A 25,502-nucleotide genomic window follows, 5' to 3' on the forward strand; every position below is an offset into this window, starting at 1 on the left:
GACTGTAGCATATTCAGTTTCCTAGTGTTGTCATGTAAGGTTTGTGACATTCTTAGAACTCATATGAAACATCTACATTTTCAGTTAGCATTTTTATAGCAAGTTATCAGATGATTCAATGCCAATCAATGTAACAATGCAGTATTTAAAATTGACAGCAGATTGTTATTAGCGTGTATTTGTTTCCTGGTGAAAGGTCCATATCTGGCAAACTGGGAAGGAGCTCTAAAAGTTTGATTGTCTTAGTTAGGCCCTTAAAATATAAATTTTGGTGTGATATTAGATGCATTTGATGATTTTGTAGATGCATGCGTGAAGATAAAGGTGTATCTGAAATGAAAATGGCACTAAGACTGTTTCACAGTGCAGTAAAGTTACAGGCAGGCCAATAGTGATGATACTTGATGTAGATTGTAGTTAACTTATTTTTTATGATTTTCATAAATAATGGACTAATATATTTTTTTTAATAACATTTTACTGGTGAGGGAGAGAATAGGGCTTTTTATATTAATAATAGTTTGTTTGATGCCTTTAAATCCCCTATGACGAGCCAGAGATGATGTGGAATTCACCTTGTACGTATTATGTGTCTGTCATGTGGGAAAATGAATTGAACAGCCATAATGTACACCTTCTGAAGTGAATAGGGACTTCCCAGTTTCAGATACTCTTTCAGCTTCACAATTGGTCAGGGCATTATTCCATAGTACCTATAATGGAATATATGTAGTAATGCAATTGTATAGTACTTACACGCAGTTATACAGTAGGACTTGCAGCTATATATTCAATTTAAAGTTAAAGGGATAAAAGGCATCAAGTACTATATGATGGTTATATGCCTCTAGTATTCCAGTGCACCTGCTATAAGCTCACTAATGTAGTGTTGACATATTTGACTCGAGTGACTTGTTATTTTGTGAGTTTGTCTAATTTCAGTTGATATGGTATGCTTTTGCCAAATTGTAATGTTCCTCTATTAGTGAAGTAACATCAGTTCATTTAGCTATTTAACTTGAATCTTGTAAGTTTCATGGTGTAGGGTATGGCTTTTATAAATACGGCATTCAAATTGTCCCTCTTCTCTAAGCACTCCACTGAATATTGAGTAATTCATTTGAGCATACACTTGGTATGAAACCATTTGGCAACCTTACATTTTTGGTTTATGTGATGTGCCTGGGGTTGGATTTTAACATGCATTGCAAATGGCATTAACAAAACCAACAGATTCCAAGGTGGCAGGACACTGAAGACTAATAATGCCATGTCTATCTGAAGTGTAGTTTAACATGGCCTGAAACCAAACGCGTCGAACAGTACTCTGATTAGACTACAGTTAAAGAAGTGCCACTGACATGCCATGTTATATTGTTTATGGTCCTATGTAGTAACTTATTGTTTATTTATTGTTAATAATAGTATTATGGTTTTTATGCTACTGCTGTTTCTGAAGATATGCAAAAGTGATTGCAATAACTGTGATAAACAAATGAGCAGCTACCGATTTTTCTTTTCTTTTTCTCCCCCTTTAGTTTAAATATATATTAATTGTTTTCCTATATAGTAGGCCTAGATCTTAAGAAACTTGTTTTTAAGTTTAATTATGGATCCAGTTGTATTTGTATTTTGTGGGTCATTTTGCAGCTGCTTCTAGATGTTTGGTTTTCTGTATGGTTGCCAACAGGGTCTACATCAATTATGGGAACATTTGTATTTCATCATGAGAAGGAACAAAACTGTAATGTGTTGATGAGGTGGATTGAGACCACAAAATGGCTGTGTGTGATTGTTGGTGTATCTGTTAATTGAGATTACTGTACCAGAATGCTGTTTAAGGGAATAGTTTAATATTTTTTATGGAAAAAACAAGTTAGATTATTCACCTTTTTGTAATTTGTACCCATGCAATTGTCTGTATTAGAAGGACTTGTTTTGTTTTTTAGTTACATTCCAGGGCTACAAGTGAAGGATGGCAGTGCTTTCATTTGTGATCTTTTTTATGTTGTACGAGAGTCCATTGTGTGTGTGAAAAAGGTGTTGATTAAAAAAGTGTGTTTTACAGTATCAGGGAAGCAGGCAATAAATGTTGTACAGTAGGATACTTCTCTTTTTCTTACAACTTACTGGTGGCAAGCTTCTGATTGTCATTGCGAGTGAATATGAAAAGAATGACATTTACAAATGTTATTTTTCTCAACATGAAGAAACATATATGTTTGTTTGAAACAGTACAAAAATGAAGAATATACATTTGAAGTTGGAAGTTTACATACACCTTAACTCAGTTTTTCACAATTCCTGACATTTTATCCAAGACAGGGAATTTTTACTTGGATCAGTTAGGATCAACACTTTATTTTAAGAATGTGAAATGTCAATAACAGTAGAGAGAATAATTTATTTAAGCTTTTATTTCTTTCAGAACATTCCCAGTGGGTCAGAAGTTTACATACACTCAATTAGTATTTGGTAGCATTGCCTTTAAATTGTTTAACTTGGGTCAAATGTTTCGGGTAGCCTTCCACAAGCTTCCCACAATAAGTTGGGTGAATTTTGGCCCATTCCTCCTGACAGAGCTGGTGTAACTGAGTCAGGTTGTAGGCCTCCTTGCTCACACACACTTTCAGTTCTGCTCACACATTTTCTATAGGATTGAAGTCAGGGCTTTGTGATGGCCACTTTGATACCTTGACTTTGCTGTCCTTAAGCCATTTTGCCACAACTTTGGAAGTATGCTTGGAGTCATTGTCCATTTGGAAGACCCATTTGCGACCAAGCTTTAACTTCCGGAGTGATATCTTGAGATGTTGCATCAATATATCCACATAATTTTCCTCCCTCATGTGCCATCTATTTTGTGAAATGCACCAGTCCCTCCTGCAGCAAAGTACCCCCACAACATGGTTGCCACCCCCGTGCTTCACGGTTGGGATGGTTTTCTTCGGCTTGCAAGCCTCTCCCTTTTTCCTCCAAACATAACGATGGTCGTTATGGTCAAACAGTTCTATTTTTGTTTCATCAGACTAGAGGACATTTCTCCAAAAAGTACGTTCTCCAATATTTGTCCCCATGTGAAGTTGCAAACCGTAGTCTGCCTTTTTTTGGCGGTTTTGGAGCAGTGGCTTCTTCCTTGTTGAGCGGCCTTTCAGGTTATGTCGACATAGTACTCGTTTTACTGTGGATATAGATGCTTTATTACCTGTTTCCTCCAGCCTCTTCACAAGGTCCTGTGCTGCTGTTCTGGGATTGATTTGCACTTTTCGCACCAAAGTACGTTCATCTCTAGGAGACGGAACGCTCCTTCTTCCTGAGCGGTATGACTGCTGCGTGGTCCCATGGTGTTTGTACTTGCATACTATTGTTTGTACAGATGAACGTGGTACCTTCAGGCTTTTGGAAATTGCTCACAAGGATGAACCAGACTTGTGGAGGTCTACAATCTATTTTCTCAGATCTTGGCAGATTTCTTTTGATTTTCCTATGATGTCAAGCAAAGAGGCACTGAGTTTGAAGGTAGGCCTTGAAACACATCCACAGGTACACCTCCAATTGACTCAAATGGTGTCAATTAGCCTATCAGAAGCTTCTAAAGCCATGACATCCTTTTCTGGAATTTTCTAAGCTGTTTACACTAAGTTGACTGTGCCTTTAATCTTCTGACCTACTGGAATTGTGATACAGTGAAATCTGTCTGTAAACAATTGTTGGAAAAATGACTTGTCATGCACAAAGTAGATGTCCTAATCAACTTGCCAAAACTATAGTTTGTTAACAAGAAATTTGAGGAGTGGTTGAAAAACAAGTTTTAATGACTCCAACCTAAGTGTATGTAAACTTCCGACTTCAACTGTACCTGAAATATTTGCTTCATGTACAGAGACCAAAGATATTTTTATGCAGAAATCTAGGGTTTTCTATTGTACATAAATTGAAAATTGCAACAAAAAATCCTGTTAACTTAGTAAATATACAATGAGTGTACAAAACATTAGGAACACCTTCCTAATATTGAGTTGCACCCTTTTTTGCCCTCAACAGCCTCAGTTTGTTGTATGAACCACACGGTGTCGAAAGCTTCCTATGTTGACTCCGATGCTTCCCACAGTTGTCAAGTTGGCTGGAATTTCCATTGGGTGGTGGACCATTCTTGGTACCAATTTCCATTGGGTGTGAAAAAACAGTGTTGCAGTTCTTGACACACTCAAACTGGTGCGTCTGGCACCTACTACCATACACCATTCAAAGGCATTTAAATATTTTGTCTTGCCCATTCACCCTCAATGGCATATAGACACAATCCATGTCTCAATTGTCGAGGCTTAAAAATCCTTCTTTAACCTGTCTCCCCTTCATCTACACCGGTTGCAGTGGATTTAACAGGTGACATCAATAACAGGGATGCAAACTAGTCACGTTTTGAATCCAAAATAGGTGACCTACGTGATTCGTGTAGATCCGATGAGAAAAGGTTTGGAGGGGGGTTTAGACAACCAACTTACACGGAACCCAAACCGGCTGCACGCGTGCACTATCGTGCAGAAATGTATTTTGCCCCCCCACACCAAACGTGATCACGACACGCAGGTTAAAATATCATAAACTCTGAACCAATGACATTAATTTGGGGACAGGTCGAAAAGCATTAAACATGTATGGCAATTTAGCTAGTTAGCTTGCACTTGCTAGCTAACGTTAATTTGTCATATTTAGCTGGCTTGCTGTTGCTAGCTAATTTGTCCTGGGATAAACATTGAGTTGTTATTTTAACTGAAATGCACAATGACCTCCACTCTGACAATTAATCCACACATAAAACGGCCAACCGAATCGTTTCTAGGCATCTCTCCTCCTTCCAGGCTTTTTCATCTTTGAATTTATATGGTGATCGCATTTAAACTTTCATTTTATTGCCCCGGCAACAAAGTTCGTCTTTCAATCACCCACGTGGGTATAACCAATGAGGAGATGGCACGTGGGTACCTGCTTCTATAAACCAATGAGGAGATGGGAGAGTCAGGACTTTCAGCGCGATCTGCGTTAGAAATAGGAGACTGATCATGTAGATCATATTCTTTGTTGTTTAATTAGTTAACCTGCATTTCCCCTTAGCAGGGATGTTTTTATATGTTTCAGTGCAAAACAAGTGTCACCTTTTTTGTCCTCTCAGCAGTTTGCATCCCTGCAATAAGGGATCACAGCTTTCACCTGGATTCACCTGGTCAGTCTCATGGAAAGAGTATGTGTTTGTACACTCAGTGTATTTTACTTGTAGTTTTAGGTGTAGTTTATTTTTTCTCAGTAAAAGGGCTCTTGTCACTTGAATCAACAAAACTAATAAAACAATCAGAATAAATTATGACAAACTTGAATGTTTTTTCTTTCAATACATCTGTTCATGTCATTATTAGTTCTTCATATACAATACTGTATAATATTGCTGCTCTCTGGGTCCGGGATTCAATCCAATCACACTTTGTCGACATTGTTCCACGCACAATTGGCCTAGCGTCGTCCGGGTTAGGGAGGGTTTGGCCGGTAGGGATATCCTTGTCTAATCGCGCAACAGCGACTCCTGTGGCGGGCCGGGCGCAGTGCGCACTAACCAAGGTTGCCAGGTGCACGGTGTTTCCTCTGACACATTGGTGCGGCTGGCTTCCAGGTTGGATGCGCGCTGTGTTAAGAAGCAGTGTGGCTTGGGTTGTGTATCGGAGGACGCATGACTTTCAACCTTCGTCTCTCCCAAGCCTGTACGGGAGTTGTAGCGATGAGACAAGATAGTAGCTACTACAACAATTGGATACCACAAAATTGGGGAGAAAAAGGGGTAAAATTAAAACAGAAAAAAAAGACATTGTTCCTGCCTTTGTGGAGACCACATTCGCATATGTTGGCTCAATTGGAAATTACCTTTTAAATGGCACATACTGACAAAGCTCAATCAGATTGAATCCAGGCCTAAATCTGTGCTTCTTACTGAAATATTGTGACACGTATAATGTTAACCTCTTAAAATAAGGGTTCTGGAACAACAAACCAATAAAGCTGCTTGACGTTCTTTTTCATGTGTCTTTTTATGACAGTTTTGTGGTGGGTTTCCCCCCCCCTCACAAATAGTAACAAAATAAGAAACCTGATACATAACCTATTTTACAAGACAAATAGGCAACATGTTGTGGAACCAGTTCACAATAATTTTGTTTTTATCTGTGGTCATTCATCAGAAGTTCAATAACATCATTCTTTAGTCTTCTGCATAGTTCATTAATATCATACTTAGATATTTCTCCATATAGTTAAGGCCATGGTCTTACTCTGTGCATCCTCAAACTTGACCATTCCCAAGGGAAGAGGGTTAACCTTGGTTGTGTTCATTAGGGCACGCCGTAACAACGGAAATCAAAAAATAGACTTGTCCAATAAAGGCTAAGGGAGTACTTTAACATTTCACCTTGTTTTCTTCCATTTGTCCCAATCTAACACGACCCAGCTCATGATTCAGAGATGATGTCACTGCCATGCCTCTCACAATTAGACAGCGCTTCTTTCCCAGCCATTGATTGTTTCTATGAGGAAAAGCTATTGATCTTCTTAATGGCGTAATCAAATCTACACCAACTCCTGTTTTAATTATTTTAGTCCGCTCGGTTAGTGTGATAAAAGATTTTAACATTACCTTTGAAGCAAGAGAGTCAGTGAATGATTGAATTGGTGTAGATCTGAGTGTAATACCAGGCTGTCTGGGAGAGCAGTCACTCTTACTGTGAGTTCTCTGATGCATAGTATATAAAGATAGATCATGCCCTCTTAATAATGCTCAGACATCAGATTTGAATGAAACAAATGAACTATGTGTCTTTAGTAAACAGATGAAGGCAGCAAGTACTTCACATGGTGGGAAAAATGAGCCTTGACAATGTAGTTGTCTGCAATAGCTACAAACGGATCAAAGTATCCTCAAAGTCCTTGTGTACAGCTATCAGTTCAAATGATCATTAAAAGCTCCTTGGTTCTCATTCATCTTAAAAAAGGCATTTCACCCTGTTAGCTTGTGTGTTGTGGTCTCTAGCCTATATAACAGCATTCACCATTTGTAGTCAGAGCATCTTGTGGTTAATCAGAATGAAACCCTTAGAAAAATGCAAACCTCTCAGCTCTGCGATAACTGGTTAAAAGTAGTGCACCACAGTATGTAGGACATAGGGAGCCATTTAGGATACATTAAGGGGAATGAGAACCACACCACTGTTTGAGGCTACACACTGAGAAGGCAATGGAAAACTCATTTAAAAAAATAAATGATAATTAATCATCAGTAATAATTATTGTAAAGTAAATTATCTCCAATAGGAGCAAGGACCAATTTAAATAGCTGGTACACCAATGAAGGTTGTCAAAACGTAGTGCTCTCTATACTTTAGCAAATAATAAACATTTGTACGTCCCAAATGGCATCCTATTTCCCTATATAGTGCAGAGCCATAGGAATCTGGTCAACAGTAGTGCAATCTGTAGGGAATAAGGTTCCATTTTAAGTGCAATTTGCATTTTTCTATTATGAACCCTGTTCTGGAGGCAGCTCTGCAGAGTGGTCACTAGCTGGCACAGCCACAAAGTCATAAAATCTGATTTTAAATCTAATCTTAACCACACTGCTAACCCTTATGCCTAACCCTAACCTAAAATTAAATAATAGCCCATTTTTTTCTTTGCAGCTAGCCTATCTAAGCGGAAATAGCTCAGTTCTGCCTCCAGGACAAGATTAATGAAAATAAACGTCAACCTGCATTTAGAACAGATCCATGTGATCATTCATTATAGGATGTATGTACTTCAGATTTGGAAACTAATCTGCTTTTTGAGTTATTGGTAAAATTGACATGTTGCAGTGTGATAGTGAAGTTGGGATAATGATTTGTGGTCTTCTTGTTTGCTCTGTTCCCTGAATCCTGTACACACAACTTTCCAAGGGGCAGAAAGAAAATCTCTTCAGTGGCAAAAGTTCATACGTGCATTCATAAGACACTTCATAAAGGTTATATTACAAATCAATCCGGAGACCAGCTCCTTCAAAGGATACAATCTATCATAGAAAAAATATGTTTTCCTCTTTGTTCATAGGGTAGAGTGTCTTCAATCTATCATACAAAGATGTCTCTTTTTGGTGATCAAGTTTAAGTCCTCCTTATAATATCTCACTTATCTGCCCAGGGATGAGGGTCCCCTCTGTATCTGTTTCAGGGGCCAGAGGGTTCACATCACAGCCGGTGGAGTCAGGGAAGGTGTCAGAGGGAGGACACTCCTGGCTGTTGTTGACAGCGTCTAACACCTCCTGCTCCATCTCCTCTTCTAGACTTCCAAAGCGCTCCACCACACAGTGGGCTGTGAGCCTGGCCTCTGGGTCATGGTCCCAACACTCAGTGATGGTGGCACACAGCAGATTCATCCCCTGCAGTTTGGAAGAGCAATACCAGGAAGGTTTGATTATTGACAACCAGCGTTGGGTTCAAGGAAGTAAAAAGAAAATGTATACAGTTGAAGTCGGAGGTTTACACCTTAGCCAAATACATTAACTCAGTTTTTCACAATTCCTGACATTTAATCCTAGTAAAAATGTCCTGTCTTGGGTCAGTTAGGATCACCACTTTATTTTAAGAATGTGAAATGTCAGAATAATAGTAGAGAGAATTATTTATTTCAGCTTTTATTTCTTTCATCACATTCCCAGTGGGTCAGAAGTTTACATACACTCAATTAGTATTTGGAAGCATTGCCTTTAAATTGTTTAACTTGGGTCAAACATTTTGGGTAGCCTTCCACGAGTTTCCCACAATAAGTTGGGTAAATTTTGGCCCATTCCTCCTGACAGAGCTGGATAAACTGAGTCGGGTTTGTAGGCCTCCATGCTCGCACATGCTTTGTCAGTTCTGCCCACAAATGTTCTATAGGATTGGGGTCAGGGCTTTGTGATAGCCACTCCAATACCTTGACTTTGTTGTCCTTAACTTCTTGAAGCTAGGGGGCACTATTTTTATGTTTGGAAAAATAACGTTCCCAAAGTAAACGGCCTATTTCTCAGGACCATAAACTAGAATATGCATATAATTGACAGATTATGATAGAAAACACTAAAGTTTCCAAAACTGTCAAAATATTGTCTTGAGTATAACAGAACTGATATTGCAGGTGAAACCCCGAGGAAAATCCAATCAGGAAGTGCCTCTTATTTTGAAACCCTTCTGTTCCTATGCATGCCTATCCTCCATTTAAAGGGATATCAACCATATTCCTTTTTCTCTGGCTTCCCTAAGGTGTCAACAGTCTTTAGACATCGTTTCAGGCTTTTATTTTGAAAAATTAGCGTGAAAGATCACATTGCGTAAGTGGATATGTGGGGACTCTCAGAGTGAGTTTTTGTGCTACAGAGTAAAGCCGCCATTGTTCCTCCCGCTGTTATTGAAAAACCTACACACTCGGTTGATATATTATCAAATATATATTTTAAAAACTACCTGAGGAATGATTATAAAAAACGTTTGACATGTTTCTGTGGACATTATGAAGACTATTTGGAATATCCGCCTGCGTTGTCGTGACCTCTCTTTCCTGTGGATTTCTGAACATAATGCGACAAACAAACGTCGGTATTTTGGGTATAAAAGTAATCTTAATGGAACAAAAGGAACATTTGTTGTGTAACTGGGAGTCTCGTGAGTGAAAACATCCGAAGATCATCAAAGGTAAACGGTTCATTTGATACATTTTCTGATTTTCGTGACCAAGCTTCCTGATGCTAAGTGTACATAATGCTATGTTAGGCTATCGATAAACTTACACAAACGCTTGGATTGCTTTCGCTGTGAAGCATAATTTCAAAATCTGAGACGACGGGTGGATTAACAAAAGGCTAAACTGTGTTTTGCAATATTGCACTTGTGATTTCAAGAATATGATTTTTTTTTGTAATATTATTTGACTATGCTATTCAGCGGTTGCTGACGAAAATGATCCCGCGACAGGGATGGGTAGCGTCAAGTTAAGCCATTTTGCCACATCTTTGAAAGTATGCTTGGAGTCATTGTCCATTTGGAAGACCCATTTGCAACCAAGCTTTGACTGATGTCTTGCTTCAATATATCTACATCATTTTCCTCCCTCATGACGCCATCTATTTTGTGAAATGCTCCAGTCCCTACTGCAGTAAAGCACCACCACAACATGATGCTGCCACCCCTGTGCTTCACGGTTAGGATGGTGTTCTTCGGCTTGCAAGCCTCACACTTTTTCCTCCAAACATAACAATGGTCATTATGGCCAAACAGTTCTATTTTTGTTTCATCAGACCAGAGGACATTTCTCCAAAAAGTATGATCTTTGTCCCCATGTGCAGTTGCAAACCGTAGTCTGGCTTTTTTATGGCGGGTTTGGAGCAGTGGCTTCTTCCTTGTCGATATAGGACTCGTTTTACTGTGGATATAGATACTTTTGTACCTGTTTCCTCCAGCATCTTCACAAGGTCCTTTGCGGTTGTTCTGGGATTGATTTGCACTTTTCGCACCAAAGTATGTTAATCTCTAGGTGACAGAACGCGTCTCCTTCCTGAGCGGTATGACGGCTGTGTGGTCCCATGGTGTTTGTACTTGCATACTATTGTTTGTACAGATGAACGTGGTACCTTCAGGCATTTGGAAATTGCTCCCAAGGATGAAACAGGTTTGTGGAGGTCTACAATTTATTTTCTGAGGTCTTGGCTGATTTCTTTTGATTTTCCCATGATGTCAATCAGAGGCACTGAGTTTGAAGGTAGGCCTTGAAACACATCCACAGGTACACCTCCAATTGACTCAAATTATGTCAATCAGCCTATCAGAAGCTTCTAAAGCCATGACATAATTTCCTGGAATTTTCCAAGCTGTTTAAAGGCACAGTCAACTTAGTTTATGTAAACCCACTGGACTTGTGATACAGTGAATTATAAGTGAAATAATCTGTCTGTAAACAATTGTTGGAAAAATTAGTTGTGTCATGCACAAAGTAGATGTTCTAACCGACAAAACTATAGTTTGTTAACACAATTTTGTGGAGTGGTTTAAAAACACGTTTTAATGACTCAGACTTCAACTGTATTTACAGTTTTTCGGTTTACTTCCTTTTTTGGCTGGAATGGAATTGACCCCAAACCTGTTCACAACCAGAGCTTTTATTTATGATCGATGTGATTGTTATGATAGGTTATCATTCAAGCTGGGATTAAATCGGAAACCGTGCTATAACGCGCTTCACATTTAAAGGTCATTTCTAATTGAGCCGACATCTCCAGGGTTGTCCTTGAATGCGATCTCAGAGAACATGGTAACATTTCCTTTAAAACCTGCATTGTCGACTAGAGCAATCGGATTGAATTCTGGCCTGAATTCACTGAGAAGTGCTGACTACCCAGTTCCCTCACCACGCTCTCACACGTACGCACGCCCGCAAACACACAGTTTACCTGATGTGTTGTCCAGCTGGTGGGTATCTCAGGTCTGCCTCTGTCCCTCAGGACCAGGTCCCTCATGCTGTCCACACACGGCTGGTCACACACCTTAGAGCCAAACGGCGGCTCGTAACTCTTAACCTCTTAAAATACAGGAAACACACTGTAAATCCTTTGTTATTTATCATCTATTCTACATTTACAGACGATGCTACTTTCTTCCAAGTCTGAGTTAAGAACATTTACCCCTGACTTGGCCCATAATAGAATAGCTTATTGTACCTCCTATGACTTCACAGCGGGACACCATTTCCCAGAGGACCAGGGCCATGGAGTATACATCCATCTGTTTAAAGGCCTCCAGATCCTCCAGATTCACTCTGGACTCCAACACCTCAGGGGCCATGTAGCGAGCTGTACCCACCTGGACAACAAGGACAGTGACCGTAGCTTAAACAAATTAACACTACATGAAGGGCCTTCTGATTCATTCTGGTTTTAGCACGGCTTTATAAACAATTTAATTCATATAGCATAGTTTTTATTCAACGGGGCATTCAACCATGACTCTACAATTTAATATGTTGTTATTTTCCACAATAATTCTCTCAGAGTAGTTATGTCAGAAGGCAGCATGCATAGGCCTACTGCTTAGGCGCTTTAGCAGAACACTGATACAGGTTCCCTTAGCAACTACTTTGGTCATTTCACCTGTTTCACCTTACCTGGCCACTATTGGCAAAGTCATCCACGGTGAGGGAGAGGTCCAGTCTCAGAGCCAGACCAAAGTCACAGAGGGCACACTCTCTCCGGTTCTTCACCACAATGTTGCTGCTCTTCAGATCACGGTGGGCCACCGGCACCTTGGGGATCCCACAAGGGGTGGTGTCACTGTGGAGGTGGGCCAGTCCTCGAGCCACCGACCCAGCCATAGCACACAGCTCAGCCCAACTCAACACATGGCCCGCCAGGAAGTCCTAATGAATGAATGACCCATTTAGTGACCCATCCCTCACAGGATTATTTGACAACATTTTTATGAAATTGTATGTACAATAAAATGTACTAGTTATCTCATCTAGTCTTCTACTGAACCATATAACAACAATATACACTTAATCAACCTAGCAATAAACAAAACAAAGCTAAATCAAACTAACCTGTAGGTTTCCCAGGCCGTGGTAGGCCATGACCAGCCAGTACTGCCTCTGAGGGGAGCCGGAGGGCCCTCGCTCCTCTGCTGTCAGGAATTGAACCACATTTTCATGCTCCAGGTTGGCGTCAGAGAAGATGGCCCTCTCGTTGCTCCAGGACACATACTCCACAGACGGGAAGATCTTGAAATCAAATAAACATTTATTCAAAGTATTATATCACATGAAAATGACACAAAAAACTACAGAACAAATGGGGGGGTGAGAAAAAAGGGAAGAGGGAAAACCATCACCTTCACTGCCACCGTCTCATACTGAGGACCAGCTGCCTGGTGGTGGAGCCTGGCCCGCCACACCTCAGCAAACCTCCCTTTCCCCACCAAGGCTTCTAGCTGGATGGGTAGCTGCTCCGTGCTGTGGTTGAAGTTATGGGCCCGGACGGGAGACATGTCAGATGTAGCGTCGCTATTGATGGCTGACAGCTTGCCATGGCAGTCCTCACCGCCGGTGATGGCCTCCCCACTGAGTCCCTCTGGGATGTCCAAGGCCTGGTCAATTAATGAATAAATGAATTATATTTTTAGTTACGTATCAAGTGGCCTTTAGCTGCCCATCCCATATAGGATTACTTTACACCTTTTCACAAACAGTAATGTACAGTAGCTACATGACAATAAATGAAAAGCTTCCAGTTGGTTATGGCGGTGTCCCAAATGGCACCCTACTATTCCCTATATAGTGCATTACTTTTTACCAGGGACCTATGGGCTCTGGTCAAAAGTAGTGCACTATGTTGTAGGGAATAGGGTGCCATTTGGGTCTCAAAGTATATTTTTCCATACCTGGTAGATCCACCTACCTGGTAGTGTGTGCGTTTGGGAGCCCAGTCTTTGGGCTGCTTGCCGGGCTGTCTTGTACGGTACAGGTAGAAAGCCATGGTAGCGATGATAGCCACTAAACAGGGAGGGACCAGGCTGATCACCACCACTGGAATCACATCTTTACTCTTGAGCTTGGAAAAATCTGAGGACACAGTTAAAAACAATGTGAAGACAACATGGAATCGGATCATGGGTTAGTATACATTACTACTACATTTTGGATTTACATTATAAATGCCTATTTTTCCTCAAGTTGCATTTTCTATTATTATACAATTGTAAATTAATATTTTTCAAATAAAATGTTCTGGTTGCACCATGTACTGCCTGGTTCCAGAATAAAATAAGTGGTTACCATTGGAGCCCTTGTCGAATATAAGCTTATCGTTGCACTCGTGTTCTCCCAGGCAGCCACAAACGAACAGGACCCCATCCTCAGAGGGCTGAGGAGCCATCACACACTCGTTGGAGGAGTAGTTTGACAACATGATATTCTCCAGTGGCTGCTGGGGCTGGTGGCATAACGTCTTCACACTCATACTCTCATTGTCCTTCCGCCTGGGACACAGATGAAGACACTAACAGATGTTAAAGCTGTACACGCAGTCATACATTCACATGCACAGATCAATTATAAAGTTACTTATCAAACTAGTGAACTGAATTTAGTTAGGCATTTTACAATAGGAAAATGTCTCTGGGAAAACCTATAGTTGACTTTTGACTTTGTGGTTTTGTTTGGATTGGTTATGTACAGTGGGGAGAACAAGTATTTGATAACCTGCAAAATCGGCAGTGTTTCCTACTTACAAAGCATGTAGAGGTCTGTAATTTTTTTCATAGGTACACTTCAACTGTGAGAGGTGGAATCTAAAACAAAAATCCAGAAAATCACATTGTATGATTTTTAAGTAATTAATTTGCATTTTATTGCACCTCTCCACAATGGCCAAGACCAGAGAGCTGTGTAAGGACATCAGGGATAAAATTGTAGATCTGCACAAGGCTGGGATGGGCTACAGGACAATAGGCAAGCAGCTTGGTGAGAAGGCAACTGTTGGCACAATTATTAGAAAATGGAAGAAGTTCAAGATGACGGTCAATCACCCTCTGTCTGGGTCTCCATGCAAGATCTCACCTCGTGGGGCATCAATGATCATGAGGAAGGTGAGGGACCAGACCAGAACTACACGGCAGGACCTGGTCAATGACCTGAAAAGAGCTGGGACCACAGTCTCAAAGAAAACCATGAGTAACACACTACGCCGTCATGGATTAAAATCCTGCAGCGCACGCAAGGTCCCCCTGCTCAAGCCAGCGCATGTCCAGGCCCGTCTGAAGTTTGCCAATGACCACCTGGATGACACAGAGGAGGAATGGGAGAAGGTCGTGTGGTCTGATGAGACAAAAATAGAGCTTTTTGGTCTAAACTCCACTCGCCGTGTTTGGAGGAAGAAGAAGGATGAGTACAATCCCAAGAACACCATCCCAACCGTGAAGCATGGAGGTGGAAACATCATTCTTTGGGGATGCTTTTCTGCAAAGGGGACAGGACGACTGCACCGTATTGAGGGGAGGATGCATGGGGCCATGTATCGCGAGATCTTGGCCAACAACCTCCTTCCCCCAGGAAGAGCATTGAAGATGGGTCGTGGCTGGGTCTTCCAGCATGACAACGACCCGAAACACACAGCCAGGGCAACTAAGGAGTGGCTCTGTAAGAAGCATCTCAAGGTCCTGGAGTGGCCTAGCCAGTCTCCAGACCTAAACCCAATAGAAAATCTTTGGAGGGAGCTGAAAGTCCGTATTGCCCAGCGACAGCCCCGAAACCTGAAGGATCTGGAGAATGTCTGTATGGAGGAGTGGGCCAAAATCCATGCTGCAGTGTGTGCAAACCTGGTCAAGAACTACAGGAAATGTATGATCTCTGTAATTGCAAACAAAGGTTTCTGTACCAAATATTAAGTTCTGCTTTTCTGATGTATCAAATACTTATGTCATGCAATAAAATGCTAATTAATTACTTAAAAATCATACAATGTGATTTTCTGGATTTTTGTTTTAGATTCCGTCTCTCACAGTTGAAGTGTACCTATGATAAAAAATTACAGACCTCTACATGCTTTGTGAGTAGGAAAACCTGCAAAATCGGCAGTGTATCAAATACTTGTTCTCCCCACTGTATGTATTTGCGTGGATTGGAAGTTTTTATTTTACAAGTGGTCAATCCAATCTGCCTTTGTATCCTGCCAACAACAACACCAGTCTTAATAACACTAGTCTCTTTCAATTTGCATGTGTCCCAAATTACATGCCCATAGTGCTCTGGTCAAAAGTAGTGCACAATATAGGGGTGCCATTTGGGACACTATCTCTGTCATTCAGAGGTCAGCAGATAGTTCCTCCCCTCGTAGGAAGTCTAAGATCAATAATGTGTACCAAACGGCACACTATTCCCTATAAAGTGCACTACTTTTGACCAGGATCAAAGACCCTTTCTTTATTACTGTAGAGCAGGGATCGGCAACTTTTATGGGGGTGGGGGCCACAAAAAATCTGACCTCATCACGATGGGCCACAGTCACAGTTCTGCATTCTGACATCCATACCCAAACATGCAGTCAGGGCCGGACCTAGCCTTTTTGGGGCCCTAAGTTAAATTGTAAAAGAGTGCCCTCCCTGCTGTAGAGGTTTGACCACTAGGGCCCAGCATACCAGACGGTGAGCAACATTCAAATAAAGCCAAAATGAACTTTGTCCTCCTCATCGCAAACACCCCACTCACCACACATCATCATTTCTTATCAGTATCATTCATTAAAGAAACACATCCTACAGTTCAATTAATGTTTATGAGCAACATTTGTTTTGTCTGGGATACACAGACAAACATATGAATCAGCTATATATCCTGTTTACTGAGAGTTCAATAATTATTGTCATGATGAGGATAATTATTAAAGTAGAGGAGCATAACAGTCCAGTGAGGGAGTATATTGGGAAATATACCTTGTCAAAATATATTTTATAGAATGGGAAGCTATCAGCTAAACCAGATCAATATTACTAGTTGTATGTACTGTACAGTACAAGTCAAACATTTTGACACACCTACTCATTCAAGGGATTTTCTTTATTTTTACTATTTTCTACATTGTAGAATAATAGTGAAGACATCAACACTTTGAAATAATACACATGGAATCATGTAGTAACCAAAAAAAGTGTTTGTATTTTTTATATTTGAGATTCTTCAAAGTAGCCACCCTTTGCCTTGATGACAGCTTTGCACACTCTTGGCATTCTCTCAACCAGATTCATGAGGAATACTTTTCCCACATATGCTGAGCACTTGTTGGCTGCTTTTCCTTCACTCTGCGGTCCAACTTCAAAATATTTTTTATGTTTTTAATGTGAGAGTGAGAGCTCTGGTGCAAAAGACTCATTTATTATACTGTATATGGCAAATAAACTTTAACTTGGGAGATAGTCCTTTGATGAAAAACTTCACACTTACCATATTGCAATGCAAATCTCTTCACTCAGAGTACAGAAGGAGGAGAGGGAGCAGTTGGTATAACACACACTGTCCTCACAGATAGGGCTGGAGTAGTCACACCACTTACACAGGTTGGTCTTGATGTGTGTGAAGGAGAGGATAGGAAGACCTGTGGAATACACACACACAAACACTAATCAGAGCAAATCACTTCTGGCTTTGAATAAAATGACTGGCACAAAACAGAACTATAGACTAGGCTTGATGCGTATTGCCAAAGTTCAGGATTATAGTGCGATTGAAATTTAAAGGTAATTTACGATTGAGCCGACACAATGCAGCATTTACCGTGAATGCAGTCTCTGCTGACACGGAAACATTGCCTTTAAATTTCTATCACGCTGGAGCAAAGATCTTCAGCATTACGGAATGAATCGGGCGGGCCCTAGGCCTATACTTTACATGTGTACTGTATATGGCTCTTAGGACACCAATCTGACAAAGGTTCTGCTGTTTAGAGCGCACCGTCTTTATTGTGACAAGCTACATTAGATAGATTGCAGACTCAGTTCTGGTTCATCTAGTGAAGGGGAGGTGTGCATCCAAAATGCTTAACGCCAAGGACAGGGATAGGATATCCATTATGTATGAAGGTCTGCTGTAACACTCGTCGTTGGGAGAGAGAGAGGAGGACCAAGGTGCAGCGTGGTAAGTATTCATATTCTCTTTTAATGAAAACGAACACTCGAACAAAAACAACAAAACACGAGAACGAAACGAAAACAGTCCTGAACGGTGAAATACAAACACCGAACAGAAAATAAACACCCACGAAACACAGGTGGAAAAAGGCTACCTAAGTATGATTCTCAATCAGAGACAACTAACGACACCTGCCTCTGATTGAGAACCATACCAGGCCAAACTCAAAACACAACATAGAAAAATTAACATAGACAACCCACCCAACTCACACCCTGACCATACTAAAACAAAGACATAACAAAAGAACTAAGGTCAGAACATGACATCTGCAGACATTGGCTGAGAGAAATGTATGATAAAAAGATTGTGGGGTCTGTTTTGTTAGACTTCAGTGCGGCCTTCGACATTATCAATCATAGTCTGATGCTGGCAAAACTTATGTCTTATGGCTTTACACCCCCTGCTATATTGTGGATAAAGACTTACCTGTCTAACAGAACACAGAGGGTGTTCTTGGAAGCCATCTCGAACATAATCCAGTTAGAATCAGGAATTCCCCAAGGCAGCTGTCTAGGCCCATTACTTAAAAAAATCTTTACTAATGAATTGCCACTGGCTCTGAGGAAAGCCAGAGTGTATGTATGCGGATGACTCAACACTATACATGTCAGCTACTACAGTGACTGAAATGACTGCAACACTTAACAAAGAGTTTCAGTTAGTTTCAGAGGGGGTGGCAAGGAATAAACTAGTCCTAAATATTTCTTAAACTAAAAGCATTGTATTTGGGACAAATCATTCACTAAACCCTAAACCTCAACTAAATCTTGTAAAAAATAATGTGGAAATTGAGCAAGTTGAGGTGACTAAACTGCTTGGAGTTACCCTGGATTGTAAACTGTCATGGTCAAAATGTATTGATACAACAGTAGCTAAAATGGGGAGAAGTATGTCTATGATAAAGTGCTGCTCTACCTTCTTGACAGCACTGTCAACAAGGCACTACTACTGTTTAGTCGTGTGGTCAGGTGCCACAAAAAAGGACGTAGGAAAATATCAATTGTTTCAGAACAGGGCAGCACGGCTGGTCTTTGGATGTACACAGAGAGCTAATATTAATAATATGCATGTCAATCTCTCCTTGCTCAAAGTGGAGGAGAGATTGACTTCATCACTACTTGTATTTATGAGAGGTATTGACATGTTGAATGCACCGAGATGTCTGTTTGAACTACTGGCGCACAGCTCAGACACCCATGCATACCCCACAAGACATGCCACAAGAGGTCTCTTCACAGTCCAGTTATGGAACAGCGGGACTGTGAAGCAACACAAACATAGGCGCACACACACACATCATAGCATATGCACTATACACACACACGTACATATGGATTTTGTACTGTATATATGTGGTAGTTGTGGAGTAGGGGCCTGAAGGCACACAGTCTGGATGTATTGTAATGTTTTTAAAATTGTATACACCGCCTTAATTTTTCTGGACCCCAGGAAGAGTAGCTGCTGCCTTGGCACCAGCTAATGGGGATCCATAATAAATACAAATACATTGGGTTTGTTTTACTCAATGACCGTACTTTGAGGCAGCTTCCAAACCACATGCAATGCATTGTTCAATTCCCACCAGCAGTAGGCCTACCAAGAACAGCTGGAAGCTGAAGCTTCGGTAGATACTGGTTACTACACTGAACAAAAATATTAAATGCAACATGTAACAATTTCAAAGATTTTACTGAGTTACACTTCATATAAGGAAATCAGTCAATTTTAATAAATTCATTAGGCCCTAACCTACGGATTTCACATGACTGGGAATACAGATATGCATCGGTTGGCCACAGATACCTTAAAAACCTCATAAGAATCCAACCCTTTTTTCAATTTTCACCTAAAATGACATACCCAAATCTAACTGCCTGTAGCTCAGGACCTGAAGCAAGGATATGCATATTCTTGATACCATTTAAAAGGCAACACTTAGACGTTTGTGGAAATTTGAAATTAATGTAGGAGAATATAACACATTAGATCTGGTAAATCATCATCTTTGAAATGCATACCATCATCTTTGAAATGCAAGAAAAATGCCATAATTTATTATTCCAGTCCAGGCGCAATTTATATTTTGGCCACTTGATGGCCCTTTGTGCAAAGTTTTAGACTGATCCAATGAACCATTGCATATCTGTTCAAAATGTTGTATCAAGACTGCAAAATGTGCCTAATTGGTTTATTAATACCTTTTCAAGCTAATAATTGTGCACTTTCCTCAAATAATAGCATGGTATTCTTTCACTGTAATAGCTACGGTAAATTGGACAGTGCAGTTAGATTAATAGGAATTTAAGCTTTCTGCCCATATCAGATATGTCTATGTCCTGGGAAATGTTTTTGTTACTTACAACCTCATGCTAATCACATTAGCCTACGTTAGCTCAACTGTCCCGCCGGGGGGAAACCGATCCCGTAGAGGTGTCCTGTGCGAATTTGCTGGATATTGGCGGGACCTGGAACACGCTGTCGTACATGTCGATCCAGAGCATGCCAAACTTGCTCAATGGGTGACATGTCTGAGTATGCAGCCCATAGAACTGGGAAATGTTTAGGAAATGTCCAGGAATTGTGTACAGATCCTTGCAATATGGGGCCGTGCATTATAATGCTGAAACATGAGGTGATGGCGGTGGATGAATGGCACGACAGGATTTCGTCACATTATCTCTGTGCATTCAAATTTCCATCGATAAAATGCTATTTTTTGTTATTGTCTGTAGCTTATTCCTGCACATACAACAACCCCACCAGCAAACCGCTCGCCCACACTATGCCATGCACGCTGTCTGCCATCTGCCCGGTACAGTTGAAACTTCGCCAGCCTACCAGTGGCCATCGAAGTTGAGCATTTTCCCACTGAAGTCGGTTACAACAACAAACTGCAGTCAGGTCAATATCCTGGTGAGGATGACGAGCATGCAGATGAGCTTCCCTGAGATGGTTTCTGACAGTTTGTGTAAACCCACAGTTTCATCAACTTTCCGGGTGCGCGGCTGAAGAAGCCAGATGTTGACGTCCTGGGCTGGCGTGGTTACACATGGTCTGCGGTTGTGAGGCCGGTTGGATGTACTGCCAAATTCTCTAAAACGACGTTGGAGGCGGCTTATGGTAGAGAAATGAACATTCAGTTCTCTGGCAACTGCTCTGGTGGACATTCCTGCAGTCAGCATGCCATTTGCATGCTCCCTCAAAACTTGTATTGTCCTCAGCACAATGTGCACCTGTTTAATCAGTTTCTTGATATACCACACCTGTCAGGTGGATGGATTATCTTGGCAAAGGAGAAATGCTCACTAAGAGGGATGTAAACAAATTTGTGCACAACATTTCAGAAAAACAAGCTTTTTGTGCTATTTCAGCACATGAAACCAACACTTTACATGTTGTGTTTATATTTTTTCTCAGTATAGTAGTTATTCAACATAGTCATTGCAATATTTTCTATATTGTATTGTATTGTATGGCCAACACAAGTTGTATTTGTAATATATTTTGAAAATATTTTCAAATTAGTGTATGATTGAAAACTTGAACACAGCGAATATGTATTTGACCCAGGTTTGATTGAATGGGGGGGACTGTGCTGCATTGGTTTGACACAGGCTCTAGAAAGCATTACGAGCGTTCCTTCCCACGCATCTTGTATCTGCCGTCCCCTCCTTGTGCTGTGTTGCCACATCACAACAATATTAATGGCTGATTAAAGCCAGATGAGGGATTTTTTCACTCCCAGGGGGATGGTGATCTAACAAAACTACGCAAACATTAAAAGAAGCTGTACACATATTTCACAAAGGCTTCCAGATGTTGGCCAATGCCAACCAACAAAATATATATACACACACACACACACACACACACAAAAAAAAAAAAAGACAAAGGAGAAAGGGTGAAGAAAAAAGAAAAGCAAAACTAAAAAAGGCTGGCTAAGCAAAAACTTTCAACGTAAACTTTCAACTAATTAAAATCAGCAGTGACTGCTCCAGAAATAAATTGAAGCCAGAAGTTTCGGCGTGAGCCAAGTTTGAAGCTCAGCCCCTTTGTGTCTTTTTTTTTGTGTGTGTCTTATGGGAAATCCAACTGCTCTGCTGTGTGCTTACAGCCGGGAGGCCCAGGGATGTTGGCTGCATTGATTTGCTTTTCAGTTTCAGCCTCGGGTCTCAACTAACTCTCCCTGGTTCCCTATCAGTTTACCCATAAAAATAGAATGACTAGAATTGGCATCTAAATGCAAGTCAATCGGTTTGTAATGGGTGGATCTGTGACTCTCTTTCTATGAGTATACATATACAAATAAACACAGACACAGCGGGAGTGCTGAACGTTTGATGGTCCTAAAAATATCAAATAGATACTAACTTATCAGTTCCGTAAAAATGTGACCCCTAGAGAGTCAAATGTTTTCTGAATATTGTCTTGATCTCTCTTGTAGAAGATCAGACAACACCAAAACATACAATAGTTTGCCTGTTATGGGTAAATAAGAAAAACAAAACTCACAAATAATGAATTATTCCCATCTACACTCTCGTTTATTTAGTCCCCTTTTCCAGAGAAAACATATTGTCCCATCGTCCTATAGTCCATTTTTGTGCAATGTTCACTTGACCATGCGACAAATCTTGCTTCAAAACAGTCAGCCTTTGGTTTTATAAGTGACAGAATCTCAGCTGACCCCCACCAAGCGTAGTAACCAAACCAGGCCACTAGTTGGCCCATTCTACACCAACCAATCTCCCCATTATTGATGCAGCATGCTGAAATTTTTCTCCACAGGACTCAAAAGGAAAGTATTTCCTGATTAAATAGACAAGAACACAATTAAATTACCCAGGTGTAATGAACGTACGTCCTTTTGAGGGACCCCGCCTAGTCTCAAACAATAAATAACATTTACGCAGCCAGGTACTGTAGTTCTAACAATTATGTGATTTAGTCCAGTCTTAAAACTGGACCTTAATGAGCACAACACAATACATTTGTCAATATCCATAACATCAAAATAAAAACACATGAGAGAGATATGAAAATTGCATTAGATACATTTCTCTGACCTACAAGTCCAAGTGAAGCATCTTATTGTAGCCATCTTATTGTACACTCTTAGAAAAAAATATTACATCTATAATCTAAAAGGGTTCTTCGGCTGTCTCCATAGGAGAACCATTTGAAGAACAATTTTTGGTTCCATGTAGAGCGCTTTCTACAGACAGTTCTACCTGGAACCCAAAAGGGTTCTGCCTGGAACCAAAAAGAGTTCTACCTGGAACCAGAAAGGGTTATCCTATGGGGACAGCTGAAGAATCCTTTTGGAACCATTTTCCCGAAGCCAAAGGATGAGAATAAGAAGCTAAATCTATAAGAAGGTTTTCCCAAGCCGGAGGTCATATAAGGGGCATAGTATTCACTGTTGTCATTTTTAAAAGGACCCTTATCTCATACCCAGCAATGAAAAGTGTTGTCTCAAATGGCACCTTATTCCCTATATAGTGCAGTGTGCACTACTTTTGGCATAGGGCTCTAGTCAAAAGTTGTTCATTATATAGGGAATAGGGTGACATTTGGGACGCAAACAGGGGCTAAAAGAACACACAGGAGTCTGTATGTGTCCCCAGTGGCCATCACAAGCTGGGCACAGAGAGAAGGAGGAGGGGGAAGGAGGAGGGGGTGGAGAATAAAGGGGATTTCTACATCTTATTTTTGCCTGCTTAGGTCATCACAATCTTGTCATTATGGGCTGATGTGGGATGATGGAAGGTCAGGCTAGAGAACACAACACAAAGCTCATCATGTCACAGCACTCATTGTGCTCTGTGCTACTTCGCTCCCTCAATATCACTGAATATCATCAGCAAGCAGTAAGTATGCAACTTGTTATGTCCCCAAGAGTGCACACACTGAACATAGGTAATGTGAGAAGTTAAAAACATACACAATTCAAAAGAAGAATTGCTCAACTCTTACTAAGTTCTATAGTGGGAATGTCAATGAGTTATAAATTGGTGCTATAGCCCGGGATTCATTTTCTTCATAACATATGAGAAGTTCACCATTACCTCTTTAGTACTTACATGACCTCTGTACTCCTCCTCAACCTACAGTTTATCTATGTATTGTGTCACTTTGCTTCCTCAAAATAACTTGTAAGTATCAAGTGTGCAACTTTGTAAGTCCTCTAGAGCACACACTGGGGCAGCAGGTAGGCTAGTGGTTAGAGCGTTGGACTAGTAACCGAAAGGTTGCAAGATGGAATCCCCAACAAGTTAAAAATCTGTCATTCTACCCCTGAACAAGGCAGTTAACCCACTGTCCCTAGGCCATCATTGAAAATAAGAATTTGTTCTTCACTGACTTGCCTAGTTAAATAAAATGGGTGAAGTTTCCCTACTTCTTGGTATACAGTTTCTACATGAGCTCCGAACTCCTCAATCTATGCTTCAATCTTGTATTCCCTGAGGAGAAGTGCCCCTGTTTGCATGCAGCAGGGATAATTGAGCCTCAGAATCGATTTCCTGTTTGGAACTTTCCATTACAGATGGCAGCAGTAAAAAAATGTATGTGGTCACATTGCATCAAAGTTCTATTACATCGTTTCATCATCACAACTACTGACACTCTTGTTCTAATTAACTAGTTAATTTCTTTTGATTCAAAGTTATGATCAAGCCCTGTTTGAGCAAAATGTTTCATGTTTTTTATGTCATTAAATACAATAACCCTAATGTTTGTATGTTGTTGTTTTAGCTTATTGACTTCATATTCAAATAATTTCAGAAATTGTGGGAACAAATGTTAAGAGTTAGTTAAGTTTACTTCAGATTCCCTAAATAGTGGCACCACTGAACATGAGAGTAAACAATCAAGTGAAATTCTATTCTAAACATTCAAAATATGCTGATAATAAATAACAGGCATAGCTAAAGAACTGTTAAGTGTCACAAATATGTTTTTCACCAGATTGGATGACTTGGATCGTTCAGTCATTCCCATTTTATTATGTGCCTTCAGAGGTTCTTATGTATCTTCCTACTATTGACTGAGTTTAGGTGACTGTCACGACATCATTTAGTTGGACAGTACCTAGGTAGAGCACATACAAATGATATGTTACATGAGGTAAAACTACTGGTTTTATAAAGCTACAGTGAATACATGTTTTAATTCAAACAAATCCACAGAAGAAAAAAGAAAGAAAGAAATTATAGTTATTTACTTATTTATTTTTGCATTAGGCTATTCAATCACATATATGATATTGAGAAAATTACCCCGAAGTCACTTTTCCACTGAAGAAAGGGCAAGAAAACGAAAAGTCGCATTTCATAAATATACGTTTTGAGCATCTGTTTTACACGACCAGAACCTCCCTTGAATAAACATTTGATCCCCCTCCCCCTTCACAACTTCACCAGATTGAAGAAACAATGGACACGGAACACTTAAAAGTGAATACGGAGTGAGTAAGCGAATAAAAAAATACTTACAGAAAGACAGAAGAACAATATTCACTGCCGAGAATCTCCAGCACCCCATAATATTGACATTAAAAAAATAAACGGATTAAAACGTCGTGGTCGCACTGTATTTGTCTATGTATTTGGGAACGTGAGTAGTAAGATAGACGTTCATTTAGCTTATTGAAGTCGTATTCAGTGAAACAACTGGTTGGGCTCGGGGCTTTTGGCTGGAGTTCCGTGTAGGCGGATCCAGAT

At 40.4% G+C, this 25,502-nt stretch overlaps 1 protein-coding gene across 1 annotated transcript; it reads right to left on the reverse strand.

Moving 5' to 3' along the window:
* Window positions 1–6,058: 6,058 nt before the first annotated feature.
* On the reverse strand, window positions 6,059–25,458 carry LOC115111341 (TGF-beta receptor type-2-like). Its single transcript, XM_029637288.2, has 10 exons — window positions 25,275–25,458; window positions 17,032–17,182; window positions 13,870–14,072; window positions 13,493–13,656; window positions 12,927–13,181; window positions 12,640–12,816; window positions 12,205–12,456; window positions 11,762–11,903; window positions 11,495–11,622; window positions 6,059–8,452 (listed from the first exon to the last, which is right to left on the reverse strand). Exons 1-10 carry the CDS (start codon window positions 25,321–25,323, stop codon window positions 8,189–8,191), a joined length of 1,785 nt encoding a protein of 594 aa, XP_029493148.1. The 5' UTR covers window positions 25,324–25,458; the 3' UTR covers window positions 6,059–8,188.
* Window positions 25,459–25,502: the final 44 nt, after the last annotated feature.

Source organism: Oncorhynchus nerka, unplaced genomic scaffold (genome assembly GCF_034236695.1).
Source record: "Oncorhynchus nerka isolate Pitt River unplaced genomic scaffold, Oner_Uvic_2.0 unplaced_scaffold_14___fragment_4___debris, whole genome shotgun sequence".
In the NCBI taxonomy this organism is placed as follows: domain Eukaryota; kingdom Metazoa; phylum Chordata; class Actinopteri; order Salmoniformes; family Salmonidae; genus Oncorhynchus; species Oncorhynchus nerka.